Consider the following 27,403-nt stretch of genomic DNA (forward strand, 5'->3'; position numbering starts at 1 on the left):
AATTTGACGACGCCAGAGGTTGCATCTCTTTCTAGACAGCTTTCCCCATTATTCTTTCCCTGCTTTTTTTTCTTTCTTGTAAAAGGAAAATAAAATGCATTTTAAAATATCTTGGATCTTCATCTTTTTTATAAAACAAATGCGACTTGAGATTAGAATGCGACTTTCAGGATAACTTGCAGGACTTAACGTAGGCTAAATCTAAAAAAAAGTGACATTCAAAAGAAGACTCAAATTAAGAAAAACTTGTATTTATTACTGTATATCACCTACCATATGTACACATTTTCCAACTATTCCTGAAAAGATTGGTTTAACATGGTTTTTGAAGAGGTATGTTTGATATAACAAAACTAATTCCCATGACAACAGACCAAAACATTGACAAGAATATTTTACATTTGGTTCTATTGACAACCATTTGTTCCTCAAAGCACTCATGAAATACCAGGACAGATTGACCCCAAAATACTCAATCTGTGGTATATCCTTTCCAATGTCACAGTACCAGCAACATACATTTACTGGTATACACGCTCTATATCGAAATGAAAAACACAAATAGAATGCAGCGAGGAGACAAAAAAGTAATTTGTTCCATCTTTGACCTCCTTAAAGATGGAGGTCCCAGTGTTGAGACAGCATGCAGAACAAGGGACTGTTTGAGAGCCTAGTTCAAGTGTTAGCCTAATAACCGTTATATAATGCACATCCAACCTATTCTTCTTGGATCAAAATTAAAACAAATTCTGAAAATAAATACGCAAATGGTGAGATGAGCTGATAGTTACATCACGATATTATCAACTATTCCAGTGTCAATAAAGGGAAAATAGATGGCTACAACCCAAGAAAGGACATACAGAAAAAAGTAACAATTTTGCTCCGTGACAAGCTTTCCTTTGAGTTCTGCATCTCAGAGAAACCAACCGAAAGTACCAATGAAGATGTGTCGTTGAAAAATGACCATACCACAGACGATATTTTTTTTTAAATATACAAATCAAATGTAGCCATCAGTATTAGCTATAGTAAAACAGTATTTTCATTGGCATTGTTTTGCCTCTTATTTGCTCAGTGTATTGGCCACTAGCACTACCCACAGGTGAAATGAGGCTATTTCCTAAGATTGAACACGAGAAAGCCGGTAGTTATCGAGGTTGGAGCTACCCCAGCTAACTTATCACATATGGAGAATGCGGAATTAGAAATACGTTATAAATCAAAATCTTTGACTGGCTGAGACACTGGCTTCCTCATCACATCAAATATCACAGTGTATTCATCAAAATATGAAATAATACAACTATTAACAAATAAATAAAACCATTAAAAAAACCCACCCCTGCCACATTTCAAAAACAACAAACTGGACCAAATGTAAAATGTGATACATGTAGGAGTCACATACAAGGAGGAGGGAGTCACAGACATTGAGTGCAACATGTTTTTTGTGGAATATTCAAGTAGCAGAATGCACACTTTGTCTGCTTAAATAAAACACAATGTTAAATGACCAATAAACTACAGGCTATTCCAGGCTGTTCCAGGCTTCTGAAAGCAGTATAGGAATGTCTGCAGTCTACTCTGCTGATGTATATTGGGACATCGCTATAGAAGTGACTTTCCTGCCTTATATGGTAGGTTGGTTTCATCCTGTAGAGACGGTTGGGCTGGGGGACGAAAACAGTGCTTCTGCTACTCTCCCACATGCTCCAAAAAGCAATGTGTTGCCATGAAAACAAATAAGTCAAACTCATAACACAATATTCTTTAACTAAAAAATGTGTTTTCAAGATGTAGCTAGTCCATTGTGGGAAAATCTTGTTTTTCTTAAAAGATGTAAAAAATAATATTTAAAACAAAATTCCTGTCACTGTACAATAGTAATAATTCCTGCCTCGGAACACAAAACAAAAACTGAACAGGGCGATTTGCACTGATAATAATAGTAGTATTAACAGTGGTAGTGTTGTAGTGTGGTGAAAAGGGAAGGAGAGGAGGTTGGGATAACATGGTGAAGGAGAACAAAGGGAGGGAGGGAGGGAGGAAGAAGAGAGGAGGGTCAGTGGGGAGATTCTCAGTAGTTTGGGCTAAAAAGGTGAGGTAGGCATCGTCACAACTTGGCGTGTGGCTTTTAAACTGGCAGGATTTGGTCTCAGTCCTTTCCCTGTGTAGTGTTAGTCCTCTGTAGCCTGGTCCCGAATGGCACTCTAGTGCATATATAGTGCACTACTTTTAACCAGAGCTCTATAGGCCCTTGTCAAAAGTAGTGCACTACACTGGGAATAGGGTGCCTTTTGGGACACACCTCATGTCTTCTGTAGTTGTGCGTCTCCAGTGAGCTACATGGCTCTGCTGTCCGTCCCACACTGATCTTACATCTTGATGTCCTCTTCGACACTGAGCTGAGACAGGGTCTTCTTGATGCGTAGAGCTGTGAGGCGGGCCGCTCCGTTAGAGTACCAGCACTCTCTCATGATCTTACCCATCACACGAAGAGACTGGAGGAGAAGCCAGAGAGGGTTCGATCAACACGCAATCAACCAACTATATACACAAAGGAAATATCAAATGATTTGCTAGTGTGAATGAATAAAGTACAATAAAAATAAAAAAGATGTTTTGTTTCCACCATATCTACATTTAAATGCACAGTCAAAGCCAATAACTTATGACAAGTCAACAAACACAATGTTTCTGTCCAAAAGGTCAACAAATGCAATGTTTCTGTCCAGAGGTGTTTTGTATTTGTTCTTTCTCATTACCTCGTAGCTCTGCCACCAGTTGGGCACATTAGGCCTCAGCCTCTGGTCACACACCACCTTCCTCATCTCATCTATGGAAGGGTCAGAGGGCACCAGGTCAAAGTAGGGTAGCTGGTACTCTTCATGGATACCTATAGGGGGCAGAGGAGCAGCCAGGTCACTCACATGTACACATATCAGAAGATTTGTTCATATTAATGTGGTTCCTGAGAAGTTACAGCGTGTTTGAAGGGATCGGTTTGAGCAAGGCATGGCGCAGAATCCCTAATGTTGAACACATAATGAGTAGTTATTTGGCACGCAAGGTGATTTGTAGATCAGTGATTTTATGCAGTCTTACTGTAATTTAATCAATCTCAAGCGCATACAAACCTTCACCAGGCGTTGTGAGATTTGATCATCTGTGTAGCATGACTCCAATAAAGAGGACTTGAAACCCAGTCAGTGTCTTACCTCCAGTGTTGCAGCGGCGTGCTATCTCCCAGTACACCAGCCCCAGAGCGTAGATGTCAGCACACTTAAACGAGTCAAAGTGTTTCATGTTGATGGTCTCTTCCAGGACCTCTGGAGCCATATACCTGAAACAGACAAGAAAAGGGGATGTTTTGTACAGCATCAAATAACTTTAAAAACCAATTCAGAGATTGAAAAGAAGCGTGTGTGTGATATGTGATGGGGCAACCAGTGGTCTCAGTACCTCTTGGTGCCAACGCGCTGGTTAGGGGCGATGTCTATAGTATCAGAGATTGACTCGTGGCGTACTGCCAGCCCAAGGTCAGCGATGGCACACATGCCATTCTTCTTCACCAGAATATTCTTAGACTTCAGATCACGGTGGGCGATGCCAGGTTTGCCTAGAGAGGAACACACACTGAGTTGGAAGACTGGAATGGAGGGGGCACACAATATTTTTACCAGGTTAATATTTTAACCAGGTCAATTAGTCTGTACTGTCTATTTGTTAAAAGGTTTGTAATGTCTACTACTATCGACTTTCAATGTAAACAGTCAAGTATTTTGTCTAATGTATTTTTAGTTGTGTGTTGGACGCCAGGAAGATTAGCTGTCGTCGAGGCGTCAGCTAATGAGGATCCTTATAAAATGCTAATCTATAGGCAGGGCAATCAGTGCAAACTATGGCCATAGTGAGGGGTGTAACATGTAGAGAGATGGAAAAACAGCATTAAAATCAGTAAACAATATCTGGAATATTTTAACACAACAGAGGAGCTGGCTAAACCACCAACAGATCTGGCTACCTGGGCCATGTTCAGTTGCCAAACATTGCAGATAGAAATGCCATGAATAGAGCCGACATGATTCCTTGTTCTACATGTCGGAGAGGAATGTTTGTTGTACATATTTCTATCTGAACGTTCCAAAACTGCTGAATGCGCCCCAGGCTAATTATGAATGTAAACACGTATGGTCTGAGTGGACGTGTATGGTCCGTATAATTCATCTCCCCGCTGTGCTTACCCTGCGTTCCCAGTATCTCCATGTGCAAGTGAGCCAGGCCGCTGGCAGCAGACAGGGACAGTTTGATCATACCCTCGATTGTCACGGAGTAGTGGTTCAGGTAGTCAAACAGAGAGCCGTGCTCATGGTAGTCTGACACCAGCCACAGCTGGGTCCATGTGCCGTTATCTGGAGAGGGAGAGAGAGGATCATTCTGTCAATAAAACTACAGCCAGTAGGAGCCCTAGAATGACATTCACCTACATAACACCAGAGATACAGTGCCTTCAGAAAGTATTCACACCCCTTGATGTTTTACACAACACAAAATAAATAAAAATATACATATACACACACACATACATATATATACACACACACACACACTGTATTTTTTGTATTGTTTTAAGATGAACATTTTCTCCTCTCCTGACTGCATGTGCTGCCATATAAATGGAATGAATAGATCGGCTTCCTCATTCAAGTCAAAGATTTGTCCTTCTGGAAGGTTCTCCCAACTCCACAGAGGAACTCTGGAGCTCTGTCAGAGTGACCATTGGGTTCTTGGTCTCCCTGACCAAGGCCCTTCTCCCCCGATTGCTCAGTTTGGCCTTGCGGCCAGCTCTAGGAAGAGTCTTTGTGGTTCCAAACTTCTTCCATTTAAGAATGATGGACGCCACTGTGTTCTTGGGGACCTTCAATGCTGCAGAACTGTTTTGATTCCCTTCCCCAGATCTGTGCCTCGACACAATCCTGTCTTGGAGCTCTACGGACAATTCCTTGGTTTTTGCTCTGACATGCACTGTCAACTGTGGGACCTTACATAGACAGGCGTGTGCCTTTCCAAATCATGTCCAATCAATTGAATTTACCACAGGTGGAGTCAAATCAAGTTGTAGAAACATCAAGGATGATCAATGGACACAGGATGCACCTGAGCTCAATTTCGAATCTCATAGCAATCTCACAGCCTCCTGAGTGGCGCAGCGGTCTAAGGCACTGCATCGCAGTGCTAGCTGTGCCACTAGAGATCCTGGTTCGAATCCAGGCTCTGTCATAGCCGGCCGCGACCGGGAGACCCATGAGGCGGCGCACCAATTGGCCCAGCGTCGTCCAGGGTAGGGGAGGGAATGGCCGGCAGGGATGTAGCTCAGTTGGTAGAGCATGGCGCTTGCAACGCCAGGGTTGTGGGTTTGATTCCAGTAATAAAATAATGTATGCAATCACTAACTGTAAGTCGCTCTGGATAAGAGCGTCTGCTAAATTACTAAAATGTAAATGTGAAATAGCAAAGGGTCTGAGATTACTTATGTAAATAAGGTATGTTTTTTTTTTTTAAATACATTTAGCAAAAATGTCCAAAAACCTGTTTTCGCTTTGTCATTATGGGGTATTGTGTGTAGATTGATGAGCGAAAAAAATAATGTAATCCATTTTAAAATAAAGCTGTAATGTAACAAAATGTGGAAAAAGTCAAGGGTTCTGAATACTTTCCAAATGCACTGTATATATTAATTTTTTTGGTTGTTGTTGGCTATTCGAATGGTTATTACGGTGACCGTGGTCATTTGCTGGCCAATAACCGTCAGTGCAGGGTTTCTGTTAGCCGGTAATAGTTTGCTTTTGACCAATAAAAAAATTTAAACCAGATAAAACTGTCTCCGGCCAATTGTCCAGGAGAAGAAAAAAAATCCTTGTCGATGTAAATAAATGTGACCGGTCATGCTTATTGGTCTATAGGGTCATTTGCATAATTTAGTGGAATTAAATTGGCGTGTGATACAGAAACTATGAGCGGAAATCAGGCAGCGTGAGAGATGCTGCTACAGCTTCTCAAACAGCTCATTCGTTGCTGCTGTAATCAAATGTGCTTTTATAAGCCCAATCATTGTGTAACAATTCTAAATGTAATTGCGTGTAAAAACAGTTTTGATGGCCACGATTAAAAATATCTACACTTTTTATTTCGCAACTGGTAATTGAAGCACTCTTTCCATTCAAGTGCATATAGGAAACGGTAGGCAGGATTCAGCGTGTCACACACCACGTTGCAATGAGCTGGAGGCCGTATGCATTTTGAAAACATATACTTAAATTGTTTGAAACCTGAACGTCTTACTTCATATTATGAGAAAAGTCTGCCCTTGCTTCAAATTAAAATCCAACCATAGAAACGTAGAGGCAATTATTTTATAATGATTTCCATATACCGTCGCAACCAGTAGCCTTTTCTCTCATGTTCTCTTGGTTTTCAAATCAACTTTCTTTCATTGTCCATTCGCCAAAGGCACAATCCTAGTCATATTAGCAACCCATTCGTGGTCCTCTGTAGCTCAATTGGTAGAGCATGGTGCTTGTAACGCCAGGGTAGTGGGTTCGATCCCCGGGACCACCCATACGTAAAAATGTATGCACACATGACTAAGTCGCTTTGGATAAATGGAATATTATTCTAGTTGTTGCATCTTTAGATCTCCCATCTTTCTAAATTGCTAACAGTGTTTTCCCACTAATTGCATTATGGAACAAACATTTGCACGTAGCCTACTGCCTTGTGCACATTGTTGTGCTTATAATGTGAAGAAATAATAGTTGATCAACATTTTAAGTTAAACATTCTGATCTGTTGCATCACTCATTGCTTCTTATGTAGCCTAGGCCTACTGGTTGTATGAATTTGGGATCTATCGTCCCACAACTGTCCCAGAGTCTATTTCGAATAGGCCATTTCTTTCATGCACAGAACAACAAGCTGACCAATAGAATAGGTTAACTTTTCTACTATGGGGATATTAGATTGACATAGGCTAGTGATTTTGCTGTTCGTTACTTGTCTTGTTGGCTGAGGAAAAGTAAATGTAGACAGTTATTCTAACATCTTCAAAGAGAACATCGGAATTTGGTAAGAAGGATGCACACCGTTGCATGTTCTGTTAAGATTAATTACCATAATCTAAATGTGATTTCTGTCATTCTGAGAACAGTGGGTGGATGCACTAATCAGGTTAAGCACCCAATGCATATAGGTCCAGTACATTTATCCAATGTCCGTTAATTAAAAAATGCTGCCGGTCAAATGTCCGGCACTACATTTTCCTAACGGAAATCCTGCCCTAGTGTGTGGTGAGAGAATGCTCACCTTTATTGTCGGCGGCGATGAATCCCAGGATGTTCTCGTGTCGCAGCATGACGGTCTGGTAGATCTCAGCCTCTCTGAACCACGACCGCTCCTCCCGGGAAGAGAAGATCTTCACCGCCACGTCTCCTCCACGCCACTTCCCCCGCCACACCTCCCCAAAGCGGCCTTTCCCGATGATCTCCTGCAGAACAATGGTCCTGGCCACGGTACGCTGCACAAACAGGGGCAGACCTGCAGGGGGAAGCAGAGAGAAGAGCAGATAGCCAGGAGTACCACTGATGCCATTTGGCTTTTACCTAAATACAAACTTGTATGCATCTACTCTATTACTTACAGAGATGTCTAAAGGATATTCTTAACATTGAACAGCAATATCTAGTGTAATATACCCTCTGTTTGCAGGAGAGGGTAGAGTATACTGCTAAAAAATAAGCATGCTTTGCGGTTCCATATCTATAACCTTTTCTTCAAGCAGTGTAGGCTCAGTCTACTCACCAGAACCAGACCCGGAGGTGGACATGTCGTAGATGAGGTCCTGCAGGGTCTTGTCCTTGGCCAGGTAGAGGTGTTCACAGGAGGGGTCCTCCACCTCCAGCCTCTGCCTGCGGCAGCACCAGAAGAGAGGAGAGATTTAGTCTATTTGGTGAGAAACTGAAAATGTACCTTCTGTCCATCTCAACCCACCCAAATCCGATACCAGCAGCCCTCCAGTTGCCAGGTCAGTTCCCACTCAGGGCTTGAACTAGCAACCTTCCGCCTACTGGCCCACCTCTCTAACCTCTAGGCTACCTAATGGCCAACCTGATGGCCCACCTGTAGGGCCCTCCCATCATGTAGTGCCAACCCACCTGTAGGTCCTCTGGTGGTGTTGGAACAGGAACACTCCCAGCAGCAGCAGCATGCACAGCAGGAAGACTGGCCCTGCGATCACAGCCACAAGCTCCACCGGCCCCCAGGGGCCACCAGAGCTCACTGGGACTGGAGAGAGGGAGAAATTGAGAACAGGGTCGTGGTATTAGTATCTTTCCAGTTTAACCTAAACACAAAGGGTGCATCTCAATAGCCCAAAGTGGCTTCCTCCATCTCCTCTCCCTTATCAGCACTGATATGAAAGCAACATGGTGAATGTCTACAAGGGGGTTGCCTTCACCAGTCCTGTTCTTTCAAATGACTGCAGATAAAGAGACTATGACCGGAAGCTATTCTGGTGGAATGCACATTCAATGCGCGGCTGGTGTGACTTCGGCTTTACTCACGCGAGGGGACCTTGAGGTCGACGCGGTTGCAGTAGTCAGTGTAGCAGCAGTGTGTGTTGAGCAGTCCCTCAGCACTCAGACAGTAGAAAGGTTGGCCAGGGGGCACAAGGCTGTCTCTGGTAATACAGATCCTTACATGCTGCTCTCGCCCCTGGATGAAGGAGGTGGAGGCCATGCACGCCCCGTCAGTCTCACATTCATAACCAGACTTCACACAGTTGGTGCAGTTACACCGCAGGGCTGGGGGGAAAGAGGGAGGAAGGAGGTTAGAAATACTGCCAATTGATGGAGATTTTTATTTGGTCAGCAATTTATTTATTTATACATATACACACACAGTACATTTTGTTTTTACGTGACCGGGAGTGCAAAGTCAGACTTATTTCCGTTGTGGTCTGAGGAGCATCATGGGAGCTTGAACAGAGACCAAGATAACAGGCATGGGCATGGAATTTCCAGAACAGAATGAGATTAACTGTCATTGATGGCCTTAAACTATAAGCCTATAGTCCAGTCCTTAAGAGGAAAACGATTGAATCACTGCATTGACCACATTTTTTTCCAGCAGAGGGCAACCTAAACCAACAATTAAGAAAGACAACATACATTCCATCTACTGGACTATCCAGGATAGAGTCCCATTCAGAATAGACTCAACACAGCCAGTGGAGTACGGTTTGTGCAGACAGACAGCCCAGGCTGAAACCAGATCCACCACTGCAGATGAACACAAAACACACTGAGGAGAGAAAGGGAGAAGACTGTCCTGGGAGCTTACATTGTAGAATTTTAGCAACCAGGAAATGACAGAGCGATTTCTACATTGGCCGCTTGACCCGATTTCCACTAGATAACACAGCCAAAGTCAAAACAGCTTTCCCATTTTGACAACAGATGCCAGCCCGGCAGGAGAAATCATAGCCAATCACAACACTGTCGGGTTGGGATGGGCGATATGGCCGAAAAATCAACTTTTTCAAAGTTATGGGCTATTCACGAGATACACTGCATGACCAAAAGTGTGTGGACACCTGCTCGTCCAACATCTCATTCCAAAATCATGGGCATTAATATGGAGTTGGTCCCCCCTTTGCTGCTATAACAGCCTCCACTCTTCTGGGAAGGCTTTTCACTAGATGTTGGAACATTGTTGTGGGGACTTGCTTCCATTCAGCCACAAGAACATTAGTGAGGTCGTGCACTGATGTTGTGCGATTAGGCCTGGCTCGCAGTCGGCGTTCCAATTCATCCCAAAGGTGTTCGATGGGGTTGAGGTCAGGGCTCTGTGCAGGCCAGTCAAGTTCTTCCACACCGATCTCGACAAACCATTTCTGTATGGACCTCACTTTGTGCACGGGGGCATTGTCATGTTGAAACAGGAAAGGGCCTTCCTCAAACTGTTGCCACAAAGTTGGAAGCACAGAATCGTCTAGAATGTCATTGTATGCTATAGTGTTAAGATTTCCCTTCACTGGAACTAAGGGGCCACATACTTTGTGTGTGATATATATATATATATATATATATACACATACATACATACATACATACATACATACATACATATATACATATACACACATAGTGGGAAAAAAAAGTATTTAGTCAGCCACCAATTGTGCAAGTTCTCCCACTTAAAAAGATGAGAGAGGCCTGTAATTTTCATCATAGGTAGACGTCAACTATGACAGACAAATTGAGAAATTCTTTCTCCAGAAAATCACATTGTAGGATTTTTAATGAATTTATTTGCAAATTATGGTGGAAAATAAGTATTTGATCATCTACAAACAAGCAAGATTTATGGCTCTCACAGACCTGTAACTTATTCTTTAAGAGGCTCCTCTGTCCTCCACTCGTTACCTGTATTAATGGCACCTGTTTGAACTTGTTATCAGTATAAAAGACACCTGTCCACAACCTCAAACAGTCACACTCCAAACTCCACTATGGCCAAGACCAAAGAGCTGTCAAAGGACACCAGAAACAAAATTGTAGACCTGCACCAGGCTGGGAAGACTGAATCTGCAATAGGTAAGCAGTTTGGTTTGAAGAAATCAACTGTGGGAGCAATTATTAGGAAATGGAAGACATACAAGACCACTGATAATCTCCCTCGATCTGGGGCTCCACGCAAGTTCTCACCCCGTGGGGTCAAAATGATCACAAGAACGGTGAGCAAAAATCCCAGAACCACACGGGGGGACCTAGTGAATGACCTGCAGAGAGCTGGGACCAAAGTAACAAAGCCTACCATCAGTAACACACTACGCCGCCAGGGACTCAAATCCTGCAGTGCCAGACGTGTCCCCCTGCTTAAGCCAGTACATGTCCAGGCCTGTCTGAAGTTTGCTAGAGTGCATTTGGATGATCCAGAAGAGGATTGGGAGAATGTCATATGGTCAGATGAAACCAAAATATAACTTTTTGGTAAAAACTCAACTCGTCGTGTTTGGAGGACAAAGAATGCTGAGTTGCATCCAAAGAACACCATACCTACTGTATGGGGGTGGAAACATCATGCTATGGGGCTGTTTTTCTGCAAAGGGACGACTGATCCGTGTAAAGGAAAGAATGAATGGGGCCATGTATCGTGAGATTTTGAGTGAAAACCTCCTTCCATCAGCAAGGGCATTGAAGATGAAACGTGGCTGGGTCTTTCAGCATGACAATGATCCCAAACACACCGCCCGGGCAACAAAAGGAGTGGCTTCGTCAGAAGCATTTCAAGGTCCTGGAGTGGCCTAGCCAGTCTCCAGATCTCAACCCCATAGAAAATCTTTGGAGGGAGTTGAAAGTCAGTGTTGCCCAGCGACAGCCCCAAAACATCACTGCTCTAGAGGAGATCTGCATGGAGGAATGGGCCAAAATACCAGCAACAGTGTGTGAAAACCTTGTGAAGACTTACAGAAAACGTTTGACCTGTGTCATTGCCAACAAAGGGTATATAACAAAGTATTGAGACACTTTTGTTATTGACCAAATACTTATTTTCCACCATAATTTGCAAATAAATTCATAAAAAATCCTACAATGTGATTTTCTGGATTCTTTTTCCTCATTTTGTCTGTCATAGTTGAAGTGAACCTCTGATGAAAATTACAGGCCTCTCATCTTTTTAAGTGGGAGAACTTGCACAATTGGTGGCTGACTAAATACTTTTTCTCCCCCACTGTATATACATACACACACACAGCTGTGGAAAAAAATTAAAAAGACCACTGCAAATGTTTCTTAAATCAGCATCTCTACATTTATGACAGCCATTCCTTTCCAGTGTCTGTTGAATTCCAACACAGGCACACCTCATTCTACTGAATTAGGTACTGATTAGGTGATCACCTGAACCAAATCTTATTTAAAAACGAGGAAAAGTATAAAAACCACTGCTGTGGTCATCACTATCCTCTTGCAATAGGACTAGCTGGATGGCAAAAACAGTGCTAATAGTACCTCAAAAGTAATATTAAATTTAAAAAAATAACTATTGACCATGCCAAAAGAGTTGAAAAGGAAAGTTGAGAGTGATGAAAAAAGGGTTCAATTCTGGCTTTACTGGCAGAGGGTTACAGTGAGCGTCAGGTTGTTCCATTCTTAAAATTTAAAAGACGGCGGTTCATAAGAACAAGGTCAAGCAGCAGACATTGGGGACAACAAAACTACAGACCGGCAGAGGGCGAAAACGACTCTCTACTGACCGGGATGACCACCAACTCATTCGAATGTCACTCAACAACCGTAGGATGACATCAAGTGACCTACAAAAAGAATGGCAAACGGCAGCTGGGGTGAAGTGCATGGCGAGGACAGTTTGAAACAGGCTCCTAGGGGCAGGGCTGAAGTCGTGCAAAGCTAGAAAAAAGCCCTTCATCAATGAGAAGCAAAGAATAGGATTGGACCGTAGAGGACTGGAGTGAGGTCATCTTCTCTGATGAGTCCAATTTTCAGCTTTGCCCAACACCTGGTCATCTAATGGTTAGACGGAGACCTGGAGAGGCCTACAAGCCACAGTGTCTCGCACCCACTGTGATATTTTGTGGAGGATCGGTGATGATCTGGGGGTGCTACAGCAAGACTGGAATCGGGCAGATTTGTCTTTGTGAAGGACGCATGAATCAAGCCATGTACAAGGTTGTCCTGGAAGAAAACTTGTTTCCTTTTGCTCTGACATTGTTCCCCAACTCTGAGGATTGGTTTTTCCAGCAGGACAATGCGCCATGCCACACAGCCAGGTCAATCAAGGTGTGGATGGAGGACCACCAGATCAAGACCCTGTCATGGCCAGCCCAATCTCCAGACCTGAACCCCATTGAAAACTTCTGGAATGTGACCAAGAGAAAGATGGATGGTCACAAGCCATCAAACAAAGCCAAACTGCTTGAATTTCTGCATAAAGTCACCCAACATCAATGTGAAAGACTGGTGGAGAACATGCCAAGACGCATGAAAGCTGTGATAGAAAATCAGGGTTATTCCACCAAATATTGATTTCTGAACTCTTCCTAAGTTAAAACATTATCGTGTTGTTTAAAAATGAACATGGACTTATTTTCTTTGCATTAGTCGAGGTCTGACAACACTGCATCTTTTTTGTTATTTTGACCAGTTGTCATTTTCTGCAAAAAAATGCTCTAAATGACAATATTTTTATTTAGAATTTGGGAGAAATGTTGTCAGTAGTTTATAGAATAAAACACTAAATGTTATTTTTACCCAAACACATACCTATAAATAGTAAAACCAGAGAAACTGATAATTTTGTAGTAGTCTTTTAATTATTTCCAGAGCTGTAATATATAAATAAACAAACAAACACACACACACATACAGTACCAGTCCAAAAAAAGGGTTTACACACCTACTCATTCAAGAGTTTCTTTATTTTTACTATTTTCTACATTGTAGAATATAGTGAAGACATCAAAACTATGAAATAACACATATGGAATCATGTAGTAACCAAAAGTCTTAAACAAATCAAAATATTTTAGATTCTTCAAAGTAGCCACCCTTTGCCTTGATGACAGCTTTGCACACTCTTGGCATTCTCTCAATCAGCTTCATGAGGAATAGTTTCCAACAGTCTTGAAGGAGTTCCCACATATGCTGAGCATTTGTTGGCCGCTTTTCTTTCACTCTGCGGGCCAACTCATCCCAAACCATCTCAATTGGGTTGAGGTCGGGTGATTGTGGAGGCCAGGTCATCTGATGCAGCACTCCATCCCTCTCCTTCTTGGTCAAATAGCCCTTACACAGCCTGGAGGTGTGTTTTGGGTCATTGTCCTGTTGGAAAAACAAATGATAGTGGGACTAAGCACAAACCAGATGGGATTGTGTATTGCTGCAGAATGCTGTGGTAGCCATGCTGGTTAAGTGTGCCTTGAATTCTAAATAAATCACTGACAGTGTCACCAGCAAAACACCCCCACACCATCACCCCTCCTCCTCCATGCTTCACGGTGGGAACCACACATGCGGAGAACATCTGTTCACCTACTCTGTCTCTCACAAAGACAAGGCGGTTGGAACCAAAAATCTAAAATTTCGACAGACAAAAAAGGACAGATTTCCACCGGTCTAATGTCCATTGCTCATGCTTCTTGGCCCAAGCAAGTCACTTCTTATTGGTGTCCTTTAGTAGTGGTTTCTTTGCAGCAATTCGACCATGAAGGCCTGATTCACGCAGTCTCCTCTGAACAGTTGATGTTGAGATGTGTCTGTGTCTTGAACTCTTGTGAAACATTTATTTGGGCTGCAATCTGAGGTGCAGTGAACTCTAATGAACTTATCTGCAGCAGAGGTAACTCTGGGTCTTCCTTTCCTGTGGCGGTCCTCATCAGAGCCAGTTTCATCATAGCGCTTGATGGTTTTTGCGACTACAATTGAAGAAACGTTCAAAGTTCTTTAAAGTTTCCCAATTGACTGACCTTCATGTCTTAAAGTAATGATGGACTGTCGCTTCTCTGCTTATTTGAGCTGTTCTTGCCATAATATGGACTTGGTCTTTTACCAAATAGGGCTATCTTCTGTACATTTTACATTTACATTTTAGTCATTTAGCAGACGCTCTTATCCAGAGCGACTTACAGTTAGTGAATACTTTATTTTTTTTATACTGGCCCCCCGTGGGAATCAAACCCACAACCCTGGTGTTGCAAACACCATGCTCTATCAACTGAGCTACATCCCTGCCGGCCATTCCCTCCCCTACCCTGGACAACGCTGGGCCAATTGTGCGCCGCCCATGAGTCTCCCGGTCGCGGCCGGCTGCGACAGAGCCTGGATTCGAACCAGGATCTCTAGTGGCACAGTTAGCGCTGCGATGCAGTGCCTTAGACCACTGCGCCACTCAGGAGTTATATATACTGTATACCACTCCTACCTCGTCACAACACAACTGATTGGCTCAAATGCATTAAGGAAAGAAATTCCACAAATTAACTTTTAACAAAGCACACCTGTTAATTGAAATGCATTCCAGGTGACTACCTCATGAAGCTGGTTGAGAGAATGCCAAGTGTGCGCAAAGCTGTCAAGGAAAAGGGTGGCTACTTTGAAGAATCTGAAATATAAAATATATATTTAACACTTTTTTTGGTTACTACATGGTAATGCAGTGTATTTGACCTTTTTAAATTGTACAACAAAGCGTATTTAGAGAAAACATTTAATTTAAAAAAAAATATATTTTTTATTTTATTTTAATTAAATGTTCTCTAAATACGCTTTGTTGTACAATTAAAAAGGTAAAATACACTGCATTTCAAACAGTCAGGAATAAGCTAATGAATTCAGGGCATGTGGAATTATAACTAGGCTAAATAAAAGCTTTCCACTAATAATTAAACTATTTTGATAAAATAATTCAATCTGATTGTTGCAATATCACTGATCTGGCTTTCAAGTCTGTCTATGAAAATGCCCTTTTTGTTACAAATTTTACCAGAACCATGCATAATGCACATTCACTAATAATGACTAACTTCTTGTAGCAGGCATTATAGAAAATTAACACAGGTCTCAAACTACACTGAACAAAAATAAAAACACGACATGCAACATTTTGAAAGACTGTACTGCGGTACAGTTCATAAGGAAATCAGTCAATTTAAATAAATTCATTAGGCCCTCATCTATGGATTTCACATGACTGGGAATACAGAAATGCATCTGTTAGTCACAGATACCTTAAAAAAAAAAAGTAGGTGCATGGATCAGAAAACCAGTCAGTATCTGGTGTGACCACCATTTGCCTCATGCAGTGCGACACATCTCCTTCACAGAGTTGATCAGGCTATTGATTGTGGCCTGTGGAATGTTGTCCCACTCTTCAATGGCTGTGCGAAGTTGCTGGATATTGGCAGGAACTGGAACACGCTGTCATATACATCGATCCAGAGCACCCAAAACATGCTCAATGGGTGACATGTCTGGTGAGTATGCAAGCCATGGAAGAACTGGGACATTTTCAGCTTCCAGGAATTGTGTACAGATCCTTGCGAAATGGGTCTATGAATTATCATGCTGAAACATGAGGTGATGGCAGTGGATGAATGGCACGACAATGGGCCTTAGGATCTCATCACGGTATCTCTGTGCATTCAAATTGCCATCGATAAAATGCAATTGTGTTAGTTATGCGTAGCTTATGCCTGCCCATACCATAACTCCACCGCGGGGCACTCTGTTCACATCAGCAAACCATACACGCGGTCTGCCATCTGCCCAGTACAGTTGAAACCGTGATTCATCCGTGAAGAGCACATTTGTCCAGTCCAGTGGCCATCGAAGGTGAGCATTTTCCCACAGAAGTCAGTTACAACGCCAAACTGCAGTCAGGTCAAGACCCTGGTGAGGACAACGAGCACACAGATGAGCTTCCCTGAGACGGTTTCTGAAAGTTTGTGCAGAAATTCTTCAGTTGTCCAAACCCACAGTTTCATCAGCTGCCCTTGTGGCTGGTCTCAGACTATCCCGCAGGTGAAGAAGCCAGATGTGGAGGTCCTGGGCTGGCGTGGTTACACACAGTCTGCGGTTGTGAGGCCGGTTGGACGTACTGCCAAATTCTATAAACAATGTTGGCAGGGGGAGGGGCTTGGTGTGTGTGTGTGTGTGTGTGTGTGTGCTCGGTTGTAAAGTGGTTATCCCACTGGCTATAGGGTGAATGCACCAATTTGTGAGTCGCTCTGGATAAGAGCGTCTGCTAAATGACGTAAATGTGCCCTTGAGCAAGGCACTTAACCCTAATTGCTCCTGTAAGTCGCTCTGGATAAGAGCGTCTGCTAAATGACTAAAATGTAAATGTAAACGTGTCACAGCAGAAGGAAACGAGACCAAAAAGACAACATGAGAACAAGCGGATATAAACGCTCATAAAAACGAAAAATAAAAACTTGATTCTTGAGATACTGGCATACGGAATATCGCACGAAAACATTCATTCAAATTAAGACAGATATTCTAAATCTGACAGGCTCAACTCTTACAAAGACATGTATCTAGATGTGTAGCCTATTTGGATGCTGTAGCCCAGGAAGTCATTTGATTCTGACATGAATGGAAAAGATGACGAGCAGCCAATAAAGCAATTTCTTTAGATTTGTTACGCAATATCAGCAGGACAGGTATTCACAGAGGGGGACAACACACTGATCCCCAGTCAGTGTTAGGGGAGGAACAGACTGGGATGCCAGTGAAGTGTGACAGCTTAAGAACTGATCCAGGGACAATGGCAGTAGCCTGGTTAAACCAGACTGAACGCTGTGCTCAATGGTGAATACCGTTTTAACCAGGCTACAATAGCAATCACTCTGGCTTTAGGGAGAGAGAATAAAAATGTTTACTCTTTAGGAAGGAACAAATACAAACCCTGAGGGGGACCGGGTGGATTTAGGCCTGGTGCCTACTAAAAGACAGACCCCTAAAGGGCTTAGCTTTGTCAGACCTCAACACCCTCCGGATGGAGAAAAAAAGGGGGATTTACTCCGAAGCGTTCTGCTAATCCTTTCCCTATTCTGGAGGTTTTTCAAACAGCCCTTGAGCCCTCTCCTCCTGTCAGCACCAGTCTCGGTCTCAGACTCGCCAACTCACTGGCAAGCCATGTCAGTACAAGCTTTAGGACTATCTCTAGGTTTACTGCCGTTTTGACTTTTAACAGCGACAGGTCTCTCTTGCAGAATTGATATAAAACCTATGAGAATAACCTGCATAAAAAAGTTAACCACCACACATCCCTCTCCATGCTACAGCGGTCATTTCACCACTCTCGCCTTGGGATCCATTCATCTTCCTCTGAGTTCGTTACACTCTTCCTCCCACTCAGTCTTACTGAACCCACTTCCCAGGTTTACTCATTCACACACACACACACACACACACACACACACACACACACACACACACACACAAAATCATGATGAGTGATGGTGACATGCAAGTGGCCAAACCACCCCACCCAAGTCCTGGGAGTGATTCCCACAGTTCAACAGCTGTGTGTTTGCGTAGGTGTGGGCGTGTGTGTAATGTGTGAGTGTAACGCGTGTGTGTGTAAGTGTGTGTGTGTTTAAATGTGCATGCGTTTTGTTGGAACAGCGTTTTGGGGGGAAAGTGGAGTGAGTCTATGATGTTCTCTTGCTGCATGTCGTCAGCAGTGTGTGTGTGGTGCGTGTAGGTTGGTCTGACCGGGAAAATGCCAGTAAGTAACTCCTAGTGGAGCGTGTCCATGTTCACACACACACACACACACACACACACATTTCCTGCAGATTACACAGCGGTGAAGCAGCAGGCTCTGATAAAGGGAGAAAAACAACCCAGTGCCACATCCTCCTAATCTGAAGCTGAATAGAGAACATAGTTTAGCTGAATAAGGCAGGAAGAAAAGACCCAGGCAGAGGGAGGCTACTGCATACCTTCTATAGCCTGGTGACTGTCCCAGACAACACAGATATAGTTTAGAGAAGTTTTCAAAGCATCAGGGAATGTGTCCATTCCAAAGAGGGGGATCAGCCTTGAACTAAGAGAGAGGTAGAAGGACAGTCTGCTATGCTACAGACTCCCTCTACCCTTATAATGACTGGCCAACAGGGAGAATGGAAGTCTTCTTCAATACATCAGAGAATGTCAATGTGGCCATTCCAAAGACGTCAGAGCAATCTTGAACTGTTCCTTTTTAGGAAATGAGAGAAAAACTCAGAATTCAATCCATTCAAACACACCTCTATCCTGTCTGATGTACGGTTGGGCGATATTACAATAGCATCGTCTATCGATGATGATTGACAGACATTGTCGATGGTGATGGTATTATGTGACAGATGATAGGCTAAACTATTTTAACTTGACTGGCACCGCACAGTAAAAAAAAAAAAAAAAAAAGGGCAGCGCACACAAGTGACTGAGTAATTAGCCTATTCCTAGTTGCTATAGCCCATTTCAATAAATATGTCATATAGCCTAGAGAGGAATGTAGGCCAGACAGAAGAATTCCACCAAAGCAGCGCAAAATGTCCAGTCAGAAAATATTGTTTCCCCTCGCTCTGTCAGATGCATGAGCATTAGGCTATAGCATAAATTATTTAGTTTTTATAACAGACACTCCTAAACTATCTTGTCTAGCTGTAAATATTATATATATATATATTCCCTGCTATCTCCATTCGATAGGCTATGAATATGACTGAAGGCTATGTGGGGGGGGGGCAATAGCGTTTTAGGTGTACATAGACAGAAAACCAGTAGCCCAGCAACTGAGGAAGGAAAACCAACATGGCTGAAGAACACAGCACAGCAGCTGTTCCTAGTCCTGGCCACTGTGTGGTCTGTGGCCTACCAGAGCCTTGGGTTGTGGTCAGTTAGTCCTTATGGTTATCATGGCTTTAAAACTAGCCAAGCTGGATCTGATTTGGACCTTGAGCTGCACAACAGCTGTACAAGCATGAAAAGATCACCATTTCCATGTTCAATTAAAAAACCTAGACGGTAACATACTACACTTGAACATAGACTGAGAATGAGCCAATGGGGGGGGGGGGGGGGGGGGGGGGGGGGGGGAACTACCACAACCCATCAGTGCCCAAAATAAACAGAGCAGTCAGAACAACATTTTTGCCTATGATTTAATTTCCTAATATCTAAATATGAATGGCCTGGGAGAGGGACAGTCAGGCATTTGAGTTGGTTGGGTGAACTCTGCTCTTGTATCCAGTCCTCATAATTGGTGTTCTTACACTGGTCCTTTGTGCTGAGATTAGCGGGAAACGAGGAGTGATTGGACTGGCCCCTGTGCTCAACAAAGAGCAGGAGCAGTGAAGCATGGAGAGGAGAGGGTGGAAGGGGGAGGGGCGGCCAGAGTGGCGGGTGGGGGCGGGGAGGTCACACACACCAGACCCTGTGTTTTGGGGATAGAGAATACAGATAAAATACCCAGATGAAGGCATTTGATGAAACGTGTTGGTTTTGAACAATAAAATGTTTATTTTTTATGCAAACTTCTAATGTCCTATGTCTACTACAAGACCATGGTGCTTGCCTACGGAGCTGTGAGGGGAACGGCACCTCCTTACCTTCAGGCTCTGATCAGACTCTACACCCAAACGAGGGCACTACGTTCATCCACCTCTGGCCTGCTAGCTCCCCTACCTCTACAGAAGCACAGTTCCCGCTCAGCCCAGTCAAAGCTATTTGCTGCTCTGGCACCCCAATGGTGGAACAAACTCCCCCACGACAGCGGAGTCACTGACCACCTTCCTGAGACACTTGAAACCCTACCTCTTTAAGGAATACCTGGAATAGTATAAAGCAATCTTTCTACCCCCCCCCCCCCCACCCATCCCCCACAAAAAAAGAATAAGAAAAAAAGTGGTTGTCCCACTTGCTATCATAAGTTGAATGCACCAATTTGTAAGTTGCTCTGGATAAGAGTGTCTGCTAAATGATGTAAATGTAAGAGTGTCTGAAAATGTCATCTTCTGTGGAAAGACCGACAGGGGACAGACAGAGAACCGATAGGGTGGGAGGGGACAGATGGTGGCTTATGTAGCACCCCAGCTGCGAGAGGGGTCTGCAGCTAGCTAGAGCAAGCAGCTGTGACATTCAGTCATTAAAACCCAGTCTAGACTGACTTTAAAAAAAAGAAAGAATTGAATGCAGGATGGATGGAGCTGTTTTGGCTGCAAGAAAGTGTGAAGTTCCTATCATTCCTGCTGTGTTGAGGCAGGAAACGGCAGACAGACATTGTCTGTCCCAAATGACATTTGGCTGTCCCAAATGGCATCCTATTCAGTGCACTCCTTTTGACCAGAGCCCTATGGGTCTGGAAGGAATTAACAAAACGTTGTTGCCATAACCAGTGCTTCCCTAATTTTGACAGAGCTCAGGACAGGCCTAGTATTTGAAATCAATATATAATATGAATGACTACCTAATCATATTTCAGGTCTGCATTCTAAACTCCAATTAAAGAGTAGGCCCAACTAACATGCTTGAGGAAATAAACGGCCAAGGACACAGACAGGTGGAACTAGTTGTACTGAGGAATACTCTACACTGTGAGAGCAGTGATCATGTCCACAGGTCAGTTAGAGGCTGTCTGCGACTGCAATTAGTGGTCACACTTAAAATTTCAGGTCTGACATATGTACCCTAATTCACAAGGTAACTAACATGACTGAATAATCCTCTACTCCTGTCTGTAATATACTGTTGATGTCAGATGAAAACCTTATAACTCCATTTTTGCCAATTTTCTACTGGTATTGAAAGCAGTAGCCTAACTCCCCTCAATGTACTCTGAATTTCATGACTCTAGGGCAGGGGTTCTCAAACCTTTTGGGGCCAGAGATAGCAAATTCATCAGGGACCCCTGCATAATCAGAACACAACTAAAGTGAGATATATATACACACAGTGCTATGAAAAAGTATTTGCCCCCTTTCTAATTTTCTCTACTTCTGCATATTTGTGATACTGAATGTTGGACGACATGGTTCCAGTAATGCCTGGCGAAAACCAAACTCTGCATTCCACAGTAAGAACATCATACCAAAGGTCAAGCATGGTGGTGGTGGTGGTGTGATGGTTTGGGGATGCTTTGCTGCCTCAGGACCTGGACGACTTGCCTTAATAGAAGGAACCATGAATTCTGCTCTGTATCAGAGAATTCTACAGGAGAATGTCAGACCATCTGTCTGTGAGCTGAAGCTGATAGGTCATGCAGCAAGACAATGATCCAAAACACACATTCAAGTCTACATGACAATTGCTAAAAAGCAACAAATTGGAAGTTTTGGAATGGCCTAGTCAAAGTCCAGACCTAATCCCAATTGAGATGTTGTGGCAGGACTTGAAACGAGCAGTTCATGCTTGAAAACCCACACGTCACTGAGTTAAAGCAGTTCTGCATGGAAGAGTGGGCCAACATTCCTCCACAGCGACGTGAGAGACTGATCAACAACTACAGGAAGCATTTGGTTGGAGTCATTGCAGCTAAAGGTGGCACGACCAGTTATTGAGTGTAAGGGAGCAATTACTTTTTCACACAGGGGAATTGGGTGTTGCATAACTTTGTTTATGAAATAAATATGTAATTGTTGTGTTATTTGTCCACTTATGTTCCCTTTATCTAATATTAGGTTTTGGTTGAAGATCTGATAACATTCAGTATCATAAATATGCAGAAGTAGAGAAAATTAGAAAGGGACAAATACTTTTTCATAGCACTGTGTGTATATGTATATACAGATAGAGATTATATATATATATATATATATATATATATATATTTTACCATGACGTCGGCAGTGCATGGCCGGATGAACCAAGTCTCGGGCCCTGGGAAGGAACATTTTAAAGGCCCATTTCTTGGCATTGGAGAGAAAATGTTGCAGTTTTCAAGCTAATTTTCTGCAATACTACACATTTTCTCATGAAGCAGAGCAAACTTTGCAGGTTTAAAGCTGCAATATGTAACTTTTTGGGTGATCCCGGCCAAATTCACAGAAATGTAAATTATAGATCTGTCATTCTCATTGAAAGCAAGTTTAAGAAGCAGTAGATCTGTTCTATGTGAGCTATTTATATTCTTCCCGGTCTTAAGTTTAGTTTTTGCATCTTTTATTTCAGTTTTGTACATCAGCTTCAAAGAGCTGAAAATACAATATTTTTGGTTAGGGAAAATATATTTCACAGTGGTTTAGATGGTACAATGATTCTCTACACTATACTTGCTTGTTTTGTAACAAACTGAAATTAGGCGAACTATTAGAATTTTAGCAAACAGGAAATGACAGAGCGATTTCTGCATAGTGCATCTTTAAATTACTGTGTATTTATGTAATTGTAATAACTTTTAGGAATAAAAGGTTTGAGTTGAAAGATGTATAATTGGTAGAGTACTGTGGATACCAATATCCCTGTGAGACTCCCAGGCCCATGTTACCCAAGGTTAAGAAAATAAATTGTAGATTAATAATATTACATTTTGTTGTATTACACACTTAAAAACTTATTCCACAAATCCCTAGGCTGAAAGTCATTTAATATGTTGTTAGTAATAATCATAAAAATTAAAAAATTAAATGCAGTACCTCCACAGAAGGGTCACACCCTTCCGTGGGCCCGACCCCACTTCGAGAACCCCTGCTCTAGGGGAAAGATTTTCCTAAATAGCTTCTGAAGCTTTATAATTGTATGTTTATTATTGGAAAAATTGCAGTTTTTTTCCATTTACTGAAAGGTTTCCGTTTTGGAGATAAGAGGTTGTCATCCGACAGCAACGATACAGTACCATAGCGATCATGTCCACGGGTCAGTGAGAGGCCAGACTGTCTGCAGCTGCAATTAGGCATCCAGAGCTTTCTGGGTTGACTGGAGGTGGTCATTAGAGAGAAGAGGTTATTAGCCTGGTTGTTAAATGGATAGTTCTGGATTTTGGCAATGAAGCCCGACCTGCTGGTGGCTCCGGAGACGGGCTCTAACCACCACTAACTGTCTATTACCGTATATGTGCACGCAGGAAAATAGGTCTTGCTGCAGGCAGCACATAGAGAAGGAAAATAACTGAATTGATCACATGGTGTAAGAATGAATTGATTATTGAATGTTATTGATGGACAAAACACACAGCCTGCCTCTGCTCAACAAACTCAAACACAAATCGTTTGGGGGAGGGGGGGGGGGTGGGCTGCTGCAGTTCGAACAATATTGAGCTACTCCCTCGCAGCAGTCAAGCATTCCGACAAGTCGTTCACAATCTACTCCGGTTGCGGCCACAACTAGACCTCGTTTCAAAACGGTATCAACAGCGAGGTTTCCATCCAGCTGGCGACAGATTAACATTTGAATAAAAATGTTTTGACTTGTTGCAGATAAAAGGCTATGCATGATGAAGTATGGGTTTCCATCACATTTTCAACTTTACTGATGGTTCTCTCACAAACAATGTTGCGTTCTATAGCGAGTGTGCCCACTCCGGTATTGGCACGTGCGCTCTGGCCAACAGCATGCAGATAAGCACAGCGCGCTAGAGTGCACGTATAGCCTACATGAGATTATTATGGACAAAAGTGAGCATTTTTTATTTGTCAAATGGCAGCCAAGCATCAATGATCATGTCACCAGAATAAGACCCTTAATATATATATTGGAAAGGAGCGTCAAGTTCATCACCTTGCACTTTCGCCACCCTGTGAAGTTCATCCTACTTATTTCATCTGTAGCCTAATAAACTGCATGCTTTCCCGACGAGTCGTAGTGGGAGGACCAAGTTTACTTCGATATGTTATTATATCTATTTCCACCGACATTTCTCTCATAATTCATTTTACCGACACAAAAACAGCTCACCTTATCTAGTGTATTTTGTTTTGTCTACATTTGTTACATTTACTGAAAAAGCACATCTCCAATCACAGCACCCTATGGTGAATGGGAAGCTTGTAGAATCATGACTCTTTCTGGTTTTTAGTTCATCATTCGCCGGTCCTGCGTGCTCTAGGCATTACTGAATAAAATGAACTAAATGTGTAGAAAGATTTGTTATTTTCACTGAACGAGTTGAAAAGATCTGAGTCAGTAAAAAGAGTCAAACTTCCCATCACCAGTGACTCCCAGGCAGCTCTGTTCCTGGACATTCCATTGGCTCTAATCTGGTAGACAAGCATGCACATGTTGGAATCTGACTTGATGCGCTCCCTTTAATTTCCATAACATCATTAGGACATGAAACAGCTCACACACACACACACCAGCACCTGTAGGGATAGTTCAGCAGCACGCCAAATGATATTCTGTTTACAGCTCAGCCAAGGAAAAAGGGTATTTTCTTGTTCTCTTTACTAAGTCATCTTTGATTACATGAGATCTGATTCTGAACACGAGGCAACGACAGGCAGTGGCTACAAGAGCAGTATTCTTGGCTACATAATGCAGCAGGCTAGCTAGAACTATTAAACCACAGAGCTTCCTTTACTGACAAGGAAACAGAACCCAGACTAGTTCTAGGCGTATTATAGCCCTGTAGGTTACTGGCAGAGTGGGCAGAGGAAGGAAGCATAAGTGGGACGACAGATAAAAGTCTGCAATAGAAGTCTGCGGTGGGACAGCCAGGTCCACAATAGGCTTTGTGAATGTTCAAGTGGGGGAGATTAAGAAAGAGACACAGGAGATAGAGAGAGCAAGAGAAAGCAATAGAAAGAGAAAGCAAAAGGGGACAGAGCGAGAGGAAAAGGGGACAGAGCGAGAGGAAAAGGGGACAGAGCGAGAGGAAAAGGGGACAGAGCGAGAGGAAAAGGGGACAGAGAGAGAGGAGAGAGAGAGAAGAGACATGCCCTGCACTGCCTCACAGTAGTGTCTCAGGTGGAGGTCTTCTCGGGTGCAAAAAGTTGGACCTGGACGGACAAATCAGACTCAGGTCCGATATACATTTTGTTTTAAGGCAAAGAAGGGGGGGGGGGGGGGGGGGGGACCTGGACGGACCCGAGAACAATCAGACCTGAGCCTGAATGGACCTGATAACAGATCCCAGTTCTAGACCAGACTGGACCAAGTGGCAAAAAAAAAAAAGTGTTTCAGCCAATATGCTCTTCTGGTTAACAAATAGATTTTTATATATTGGCTAGGCCTTCTAAGGCAATAAATTCACCTTATTAGCTTAAAATAAATATGCTATGCAGAGCTGTGGTCGGGTCCAGTCGGGACTAGGGCTGGGCGATATATCGAATTATTATTATGAGCATTTGTCTTTTTGGTCTCGTCTCCTTAGGTCCTTCTGTGCCGTGTATCCTTAGCGCCTTCCCACTCGCACACAGACACCAAGCCCCTCCTCCTGCTTGTTTATGAAACCTGTGTTCAATTTTCTATAGTGCCTGCTACCAGAAGTTGCTCATCATTAGTGGATGATGATTTTCATAGACTGACTTGAAAGCCAGATCAGTGATTACTGCAAAAAAAAGCAGGTTAAACTATTTTGATAAAATGATTAGTGGGTCTTATGGTTGTGGAAGGCTTATATTTAGCCTAGGTATACTTTTACAAGCCCTGAATTAATTAGATTATTCCTGTCTGTTTGAAATGCAGTGGAATTACCTTTAATTGTGCAACAAAGCATATTTATAGAAAACATCAAGCGATAAAATATTTTTGTGCATCAATCTAAGTCACAAAGGTCTCATGATGACTAAGCTAATGACTGGTAAATTCCATTGATGTCATCAACAGGAGACAAAACTGGCCATGACGACCCTGTGAGTAAATTAATAGACCAGACAAGACCCCAGGGCCTACAGCAGCCTAACAACTTTTAGCTTTTACCTCAGCTTTTAGCTTTTACCTAGGCTACTTCTGGGTCCATCTGGTTTCAGCTTTGCCATGGCATAATCCATTATGTGGTGTGAAACTGTGGCTCCAGACAGAGCCGAGTCTCTTCATAAAGCAGCCCAAGCCCAGCTGGACAAACCCTTCACCCCCACAGTCTGTCTGCTTGGCCTAAGAAACCAACCTACTCCACTCTCACTGGTACTAGAGGACTACATTGCGCTTGAGTGTGACATTTGGCTAACCAAGTCGAACAGTAAACTCAGGTACATCCCAGCCTGTCCTAGTCATATTTTCGCATAGAGTCTCAACCCTGTAGTCTAGGCTACGTTTACCTCTCACATCAACACTGTCTATTTGAAAAAACAAAAATGTGAGCAATCAAAGTGCACCATGTCCTTATCTAAAACCGGCCGGACGAGGGAGGAATTTAATGTTGCTCTCTGATTCTTGGAAGTGGAATGAGTCACTTAACATAACTAAATTAACAGGTGGCAGCAGACTGGAGGTTATTGACATTGGCAGATATGGGTAACTTTCTCAGTCTCTCCATTTTAAAATGTTTTTGTGAGTGGCAAGTTGCAACAAGGAGATGTTTTATTATAATTTACATACATTAACATGTAGTGTGTGTGTGCATCTATCAGTTACACATACATACAAGTAGGTCACATGGGGGAAAGGCGTTGTGCCATGAGGTGTTGCTTTCTTTGTTTTGTGAAACCAGGTTTGCTGTTCACTTGTGCTATATAAGATGGAAGGGAGTTCCATGCACTCATGGCTCTGTATAATACTGTACGTTTCCTTGAATTTGTTGTGGATTTGGGGACTGTGAAAAGACCCCTGGTGGCATGTCTAGTGGGGTAAGTGTGTGTCTGTGCTGTGCATAAGTTGACTATGCAAACTATTTGGAATTTCCAACACATGTTTCTTATAAAAACAAGAAGTGAAACAATCAGTCTTTCCTCAAC

General features: G+C 42.9%; 1 protein-coding gene across 1 annotated transcript in view; it reads right to left on the reverse strand.

Annotated features, from left to right (window-relative positions):
- Positions 1–230: 230 nt before the first annotated feature.
- LOC311147863 (activin receptor type-1B-like) overlaps positions 231–27,403 on the reverse strand; it is a 40,080-nt gene continuing 12,907 nt past the window's right edge. The window contains exons 2-10 of the mRNA XM_084184688.1: positions 8,622–8,861; positions 8,214–8,343; positions 7,861–7,967; positions 7,366–7,596; positions 4,248–4,415; positions 3,466–3,622; positions 3,222–3,346; positions 2,769–2,899; positions 231–2,504 (exon numbers count right to left, since the gene is read on the reverse strand). Coding sequence (XP_084040814.1) covers positions 2,379–2,504; positions 2,769–2,899; positions 3,222–3,346; positions 3,466–3,622; positions 4,248–4,415; positions 7,366–7,596; positions 7,861–7,967; positions 8,214–8,343; positions 8,622–8,861 — 1,415 coding nt within the window. The 3' untranslated portion in view covers positions 231–2,378. The remainder of the gene's footprint in view (positions 2,505–2,768; positions 2,900–3,221; positions 3,347–3,465; positions 3,623–4,247; positions 4,416–7,365; positions 7,597–7,860; positions 7,968–8,213; positions 8,344–8,621; positions 8,862–27,403) is intronic.

Source organism: Coregonus lavaretus (genome assembly GCF_964263955.1).
Source record: "Coregonus lavaretus genome assembly, chromosome: 20".
Lineage (NCBI taxonomy): Eukaryota > Metazoa > Chordata > Actinopteri > Salmoniformes > Salmonidae > Coregonus > Coregonus lavaretus.